We start from the raw sequence: 8691 nt of genomic DNA, 5'->3' as shown, positions 1-8691 counted from the left end.
CTCCCCCCCCCCCCCCAAAAGAATAGTTTTATAAACAGATTAAGAAAGTCAAATACCAGCAATTAAAATAGATCTAAAATTAAACTAGTTTATTAAATTGTTTGCAAAAGATTTAAACTAGTTATATATGATTTATATACAATGCTTGGGGTTTCGACTATATTAAATTTTCATCAGCCTCAAATTACAATACATTAAAAAATAAAATTATAATAGTTAAAAACGTTGGATAAAATTCAAAGCTAAATAATATATTTATAAATAAAATAGTTAATATATTTCTTTTTAATTTTAGATTATGTGGATTTGAATAACACATATTTCTTAATTTTTAAGAGATTTTAATTTAACTTGTGCAATCAACTAAGTTTTCTGAACTTGGATGTTAACAATTACTGCAGTTATCAAACAATTACTGCAATCAAGATGAAACTTGAACATTACAAGTAATTATTCTTATTTATATTCTTGTTCTGAATAATAGATACTCTTCTTTCCTTATTTCATATAATTTAAATTCTACGTATGTGTATAAATTATGAAACGTTTCATATAAATTACATTGAATTATAACTTGTATTTTCATACTCGATTATTCGATCAAAGTGATGAGGCACAAATAATCTAGTATATAAAATTAATTAATATATTGCGGATCAGATATGAATGTGATATGAATGCGGATGATCGACCAGATAGAAATTGATTAGAAATTATATCTAAGCTACATGATATGATAAAAACAGAAATATCAAATATTTCAGATAAATAATTCGAAATTTACGAATCAAAAATACAATTTAATCAGATAACTTCTTCATCTAATTCTATTGGATTTTTTAAGCAGAGAAAAGATTGAAGACAAATTAAATATAAGTATAAAAAGTTATGTGATAAATATGTTCAAAATATAACAAATATTTTACGATATAACGATAAACGTAATTGTAAAATCCATTACCGTTATCAAAAAAATGTAACTACGGTACTGTTATAGTTCTAAAAAAAAAGAGAGATAACTTTGTTACCAGTATAAAAAAAAGTATTACAAGTAACATGTTACTTTCATTCCCTGATTATGAAGAAGGATAAAGCCTCAATGTGCTTTTTTTCTGTTTCTTGTTTTTTACCTCACCTTGTTTTTTTGCCTCTCATCCGTTTTTCATTTTCTGTCGTTCAAAATAAAATTTAATAAACTTCAGAAAAAAACAAGAAATACGTGGCAAGAAATACAGTTGTTAATAGAATGATCGCAAAGCTGAGGTAAAAGGCAAAAACAAGAAACAAAGAGCATATTATAGAATAAGAATTTTAAATGATACATTATGTGCATCATGCGTGAAATGGAACGCACCCATATAATGATTCGCGAATTTGAACTGTCGTTTGCGCGGGAACGCAGTTCGAGATGGCGGTAACTTATGGGAGAAAATCGACGAATCCATGGTTAACGAGGCGAGAAAAGAATGAGCGTAATATTTTTTGCGAAAGAAACACCCCGCCGCGAGTCGCCACTCTACGGATGTAGGACAGCTTCCGACATTTACCTACGAGCGGTCACATATATTCTCAAAAATTAAACCAGACGGCGATATAATAATATAATTATCAAATTATTATATGAATGTTACTTGAATCTATTTTAAAGCAAAAAATAATATATAATAGAAATAGAATATCATTAGGGCACACAGTGAGTGCAAAAAGTAATCGTACAGGAAAATTTTTTATAAAAGTCTTATTTGTAGAAAATAATTGTTAATTAGGACTTTACACAATGAATATGTTAAGACCTAAATAAGAGTTTCGCGCGTGTTTCTGATCTCAGAAGATAAATTTCTCGACTATACTTTTTGTGAGTCTAATAATACAATTTTTCATTTGCATTCATTGTATTTATTAACAGCGCATGCAGGAGCAGAATATATCTGCCGAAATCAGAAAACCATTCTTTCGTCATCAAATCATCTGATAATGACAATATATGTGAAATGTGGCCAAATAAATATTTATCGCAATTGGTGATAAATTAATTAGCAATTATCAGTAAACGAACATGACATATTTCAAATCAAGTATCATATTTGCAATTGCAGTAACAGGGTGTATTATAGCTTCATTATTTGTAATTTTATTATACATAAACATGAATATACATATAAAATTAATAGATACAATTTTATAATATATATTCCGTTTGTAATTAATTAATATATATTTTGTATATAATTGTATTATATAGTTAGTCTTATTTAAAATTAACTCTCCATCTGCAATCAAGGCTTTTTTCGCACAAATAAAATTTCTCTCTGAAATTTCCCTGAAATAAAGGAGATAATGTTGTTCCTTTTTCTAAAATATATCTAATTATTAAAAAATTATTTGGTAATATAATAGAATTGTTAAAAAAGTAACCCTTAAACTTTTCTACATTTTTTAAAGACTTAGAACAGTAAAAATCTTGGACTCCATACAACACAGATCATTGCAATATTTCAGCAATATGTATAGTAACATTACAAATGTAGCAATCATATTACGTTGTTGCAATCAAGTTAATTTCTAGATATGCTGTATAAAGTTGGACAAAAAAGGTCCAAACTGTACACGGAGATTATAAGTATTTGAGGTTACACACGCGCGCACATTCACACATACATAAAGTTTATCTTTTACAACATTATTTATATGTATTATACAATATTTGATAAAAAATATTTGATGTGTGCAATGTGTTTGCGTCAAAATACACACATAATATTCATTCTTTTATAATAATAATTCTAAAGACGTATTTAATTGAATTAAGTTGATAGCGCAAAATCAGCGCTCAAAATTTGCATGATCAACGCTCAAAATTGCATAATCAGAAAACTTACCGACTTTATTCGATGTCTTCCGCGAAGATCTCAAATTTTAGGCGATTAAGTATCAATGCCTCGTTTTTCTGTACGAAAAATAAAACATAAATCATAGCGGCCGCTAGAATTACAATTTTTGTTGAGTCTTTCGACTCGTGTGTTTTTCTCTCTCTCTCTCTCTCTCTCTTTGTCTCTTTCACGCTTGATTTCGATAGTAATAGATCTCGAATGATCGATATCGCGCGCGGCCAACCACCAACCGCCAACGTCAGATGGCGAGCGGTGGAGTGACAGCAGGTCGAGTAGGCAGCTTCGGGCAGCTTTTCCTCTCTCCGAGGGGGGAAACGCGAGGAAAGAGAGGTTAGGTTTGCTCGCGGTGATGGCGGCGATAAAGGGCCTGGGTAGGAATATTCCCTACTTAAGGCAACAGGCTGCGGCCCTGCTCGGTAATACCAGCACCAGCGTCAAGTCCATCTGCGTGGTGGTGCTGTTCTCGTATTGCCTGTCCTTCTCCGAGGAGGCGATACGCATCCTGAGCGTGACGCCAGGTTACCTGCTGCCGCCGGTCTTCTGGTTCTGGACGGCCTTTACCTTTTGCTTCCTCGAGATACACTTCTGGGAGGTATGCGTGGACGTCGTGACCGTCGGTTTATGTGGCAAGTTGATCGAGCCCCTGTGGGGCGCCTTCGAGATGATGACGTTCTTCGCCATCGTCAACTTCGGGGTCGCAGTGCTCTCAGCGCTCTTCTATCTGTTTCTCTATATGTGCACCAGCAACCCGGACATGCTCTTCAGCATACACATACACGGTTTGACCGGCTATATCGCAGGTACTTTCCTTTTGCAGTCGATTGCACGAACATTCTGATCAATTTGGTTCGTTGCTTTGTTCATTGGCCTTGGCCAGAAGTACAAAATACATAAATTGACGTAAATGTTCCACATCTAACAAAAAATAAATTAGAAAATAATTTTACTGAAAAACAATACCTATTTTTACAACATTTTTTAAATATTTTATTAATTACCTTTACCTTTAGTTACTTGATGCGTTTTCCAGCAAGGATACAATTTAATACAGTGAATCATCCATTCTTGTTGTTTGCCAATGTTAAACAAGAATGAAATGATTCACTGCGTTGTACTGTGTTTGCTCTAAACAAAATAGATACATATCTATGTGCACTTAAAATAAAATATATGTATATTTAGAATTTAATGAAAGCAAGATAAAAAGTTTTAATGCAGTACATTGAAGATCTTTATACTTAAGACTTTATAATCACAGAGCAGAGCTTTTGTTGATTAATCTTTGTAGGTCGAAAAACTATTATAATATTATAACACTGAAAAAGTATCATATTTCAATACAAGAAATACAATGAAATAATTATAACAAATCTTACTTAAGGAAAAGTTGTAAGATTTAAAAAATAGACCCTTATTCTCTCTAAAGATTAATTTATAGTGTTGAAATAATTTCATTTAAAAATAATTTTTATTAGTCATGAATATAAAATGTCCCCGAATTAAGTATGTCCTTTTTAAAAAGATTTTTTTTAAAGGAATTTCATGGAAATGTACTTTGATACAACTTTAAATAGAAATAATTACTTTATTTTACAGGAGTTGCAGTAGCAGTGAAGCAAATAATGCCAGATCATATCTTAATCAAGACACCCATTGGGAAGATTACAAATAGAAATATACCCTTAATGGTATGGATTGTGGGATTGACATTATGGCTCGTTGGATTACTAGAAGGTACTCATCCCACCATGTTTCTTAGTGGATTATTAATATCTTGGATATACCTGAGGTTTTATCAAAAACACAATAATGGTACTCGAGGTGATATGGCAGACAATTTTACATTTGCGAGGTGAGATTTTTCTGTAATTTTGATCAGTTTCTAGGATTAATGAAAAGAGTCCGACAATTGTCTTACTTGGAACTCTCTTTGCAGTTTCTTTCCAAATGTTTTACAACCACCGATAGCAGTAGTGAGTAACACCATACATGGGTTTTTTGTGCGCATTGGACTGTGCCGAAAAGTAGTTAGAAGATTTGACATGTCCAACACACCACCTGGCTTAGTTATTAATCTTCCTGGTATTGATCCTCATGACAGCGAGCGACGCCGGTGAGTAATTTCTAGATAAAAATACAAATGCTGAAACTTAATTTTCAAATGAGTAAATATTTTGTCATTACATAGTATTCTCATTTTTCCGATCGATATCTACTTTACAGGCAAATAGCGTTGAAAGCGTTAAGTGAAAGACTAAGCAGAGATCATGCGAAACCTTGGCAACCGGACAGGGCTAAGAAACACTCCCCAGTGCCTCCCGCGGTTTCCATACCGATACCTGAATCCACTACACCCAAACCACTCGCATCTCCACTCATTCCACAAGTCAATGTCAATATACATAATCAACATCATCCTTCTAGTAGTACGTGATTATACGAGACTGACTGATTTCAATAGGTTTATAAATTATACTGAAAAGCTTCTAAAGAGTAATGAATGTAAGACGCAGGCTTATAATACGGCTATATTCAATAATGGGTGCAAATCCTATTTTTTAGATATGCAAATCGCGTATCTATAGATAGAATTTGTTATCATTACAGTATAATTTAAATCAAACTAAAATTTATCATTCTTTTTATAGTGTAAATACATTTAAATTTCATGAAAATTAATAATACGTACGATTAAAATTCATTAAGAGTACTTGTTGTACACAAAAATTCTTATTTACTCTCTTATAATATTCATATATTTAAACATAATGGAATATTATAGAAAATTTCCACATTGAATAGCTCATATAGTCTTTGAAACCTGAAAATCGCTAAGACTTTAATGCCATTATAGATTGCTAGTAATTACCATTCTTATGCAATGTAAGTTGCAAGTTTCAATCTTTCATTATTCCTATAGTAGAAAGAGTTGATTTTCACAATAAATTAATTATGAAAACATTTCCTGATTAAAACGAAATTAATATACTGCCATTTATGAGAAATCAAATTACGTGATAAGATATGTCATATTTCTGTGATTTTATTTTTATATATAATATTTATTTGTCTATTAATAATTAAAAAATAACTTTTGCTATAAAATATTGCAACAAATTATGGGATGTCACTCCTTATTGATTATCATGCCATATTAATGCCAGTTTAAAAAAGTATAAGTTCAGAAGATTTTTTTAACAGCATTTGAGAGAAATAAAATCAATATTTGTATCTTATAATGCTATTTTCCAAGAAATGAAACAATTCTTTGTTACACTAGATTGTATAAAAATCAATGACATGAAAATTTTAATATTTCCATAAAAAGGCGACCTTACAAGTTTATAGTGCCATATGATTAAAGCGCACTGTTCCAAAAAAATCCAATTATAATTTAATAGTAACATATAAAGATGCTTTCAGTGCAGTATACATAGCGACATAATTCTGTTAAGAAAACGTTGAAGAAAGTGAACAGATTTCATTTTATTTAAAAATAAATTTTGTACTAATTAAAAAAATGCGAAAGAGATGGAATCTCGATGTTAACTTATACATATATACATATATTGAAATCAGCTAGTTATGAAGTCATGCAGAAAAAGTTCTGTACATTTACATTTCAAGTAAAACAAATATATATTTTTTCAACAAATTGTTCTAAAAATCATTATAATCAACATAGAATATAACACTAATTTACTATTATCAGTTCTAATTTGGTTTTTAATTTATAAATGATTTTATACATGAAGATGTATAAAAATTCCAATTTAGATTGCATAACTTTATTTTGTACAGGATCGTTAATTTTATGTAAATGCGTATTTAATGTTGTAAAATGTATTCACATTTTTCGTTCATTTATTATATACATTCGTATATACATAAACGGTATTGCGTGGGAATGGAAGATAGTTTTAATAATAATTATTATGAGGTATATATCTTGTATATAAAATTTCACGATAATACAGACGAATTTGTAAATATAATAAAGATTGATGTAAAATGTAAAGGGAACAAGATATTAAAAAGGGAAAATGATTGTATATAGCGATATCGCTATGTATAATCATTATACATATAATGGAATGATATCAAGAGCTATTTTTATGTATGGTGAGAATAAAATTTTGGAAGTATGTAATTGTGTGTTTGAACAATTTTGGCCATCTATTTAACGCAATGATATTGACAAATCTTTTAAGTACTTTTATTGAGTATTTAGTCAAATGATATTTATTACTATGTCTGGAAAATAGAAGGCCAAAATTCGTTGAGTGTGAATGATGTATTTGTTGAAGAAGCCTGTTTTAAGAATCTAATGTAATTATTACATGCATATGTACATGTTATATACACACACACATACACATATATATACATATATATGCATATATATTATATATATATATGTATATCAATTTTGTACATATAAGTTACAATCGTTACAATCTGTACAATATTAAATTCTACCGACAAAATATCTGTATTTACTTCATTACCAATACATTTTAAAATCAATATGGTCGAAAAGAAAAGTCAGAGTGGGAGATTCGGGAAATCCTTAATAATCTGTAAATATATTCCAAATACTAGAATAATTAAAACACTTAAAAATTCATAAATCTTTTATCAAGGGATATAATCTCATTATTATAATGTCTTGTACTAGATATATACAAATATGTTATATATAAACTTCTTTTGATAACTTTCTTAAAATAATATATGTTTTTCAATTCATCATTCATCTTTATGACAGAACGCCATAATGTTTCAATAGAATATAATAAATATTGATGCACACATCTAGTTTTAACAGCAAACTGTCGAGAAATCTCGACAAACATATATAATAACTAAATCAATTTTAATGTAAAATTCAAACAATGTCGCTTATCAGGTATAAAACATATCGACAATTGTATAATATATAAAAAATAATATAGAACACATATTATACAAGCATCTGATGCAACTACATCATTTATGTGTACATACAATATAGATTGGATTCTGAAAAATTGTGGATTCTTGAGATTTTATACTTTTTAAATAATATAGAATACATAATAATCTCATAGCTTTAAATTTAAACGCTTATACAATATACGCTCTATATGATAAGAAACATTTTAATTAGATATACATTTATAATGTAGACTCGTTCACACAATGATATAAATATTGAAATATAAAAAATGATACTGCTTGTGTGTGTGTGTGTGTGTGTGTGTCTATATATATATATATATATATACACACATATATACATAAGCGCGCAATAGTAGATAGGATGTCATTTTACAATTCAATATTCACCGTTATATAGATCATTGTATATTATATTGGGAAATTATATACATTTATGTAATATCCCCAAATTTTTCTTCACAAGGGATTTAATAAATAAAGCCCCAATAAGCTGTTTATGACAATCAATATAACATTTTTCTTTTTTCATTTTATTGGGGTTATCAGATCCCTTCAGAGAAATATAGGAACAATAGATTCAGACCGAGTAATCTTGGGTATATTTTTACAATTTGTTATTTAAATTGAGAAAATATTTCTCCACTTAGAAATATATATAAAGTGATAGGCTCACATTTTTCACGTCGACTACTCTACCACTAAATTACAACACTCGTCTTTCTTATCTATAAAACTGCTGTTGATGTTGTGACCATTGTGGCTGTGGTGGTGGTGGCGGTTGTTGCTGAGACGGTGGTGGACCGTATTGAGGTTCCTGTATATAACCAGTAGGAGATGGCCGTATGGAGGTTGGTGCTGA

At 29.8% G+C, this 8691-nt stretch overlaps 3 protein-coding genes across 3 annotated transcripts in view; 1 reads left to right on the top strand and 2 right to left on the bottom strand.

Moving 5' to 3' along the window:
* The window catches only part of LOC108765571 (uncharacterized), a 7999-nt gene extending 5009 nt beyond the window's left edge, over positions 1-2990 (bottom strand). Inside the window, exon 1 of the mRNA XM_018514342.1 lies at positions 2880-2990. The gene's annotated coding sequence lies outside the window, so the exon portion shown is untranslated. The remainder of the gene's footprint in view (positions 1-2879) is intronic.
* Positions 2991-3163: 173 nt separating this feature from the next.
* On the top strand, positions 3164-5495 carry LOC108765555 (transmembrane protein 115). The gene is made up of 4 exons (XM_018514319.1): positions 3164-3691; positions 4488-4743; positions 4828-5004; positions 5115-5495. The coding sequence occupies exons 1-4, from the start codon at positions 3241-3243 to the stop codon at positions 5323-5325; spliced, it is 1095 nt and encodes a 364-aa protein (XP_018369821.1). The 5' UTR covers positions 3164-3240; the 3' UTR covers positions 5326-5495.
* A 2685-nt stretch (positions 5496-8180) lies between these two features.
* Positions 8181-8691, bottom strand: part of Hakai (E3 ubiquitin-protein ligase Hakai) — a 3949-nt gene continuing 3438 nt past the window's right edge. Inside the window, exon 6 of the mRNA XM_018514281.1 lies at positions 8181-8687. Coding sequence (XP_018369783.1) covers positions 8554-8687 — 134 coding nt within the window. The 3' untranslated portion in view covers positions 8181-8553. The remainder of the gene's footprint in view (positions 8688-8691) is intronic.

Source organism: Trachymyrmex cornetzi, unplaced genomic scaffold (genome assembly GCF_001594075.2).
Source record: "Trachymyrmex cornetzi isolate Tcor2-1 unplaced genomic scaffold, Tcor1.1 scaffold5, whole genome shotgun sequence".
Taxonomy (NCBI): Eukaryota; Metazoa; Arthropoda; class Insecta; order Hymenoptera; family Formicidae; genus Trachymyrmex; species Trachymyrmex cornetzi.
This window is presented reverse-complemented; position numbering and strand designations above follow the sequence as displayed.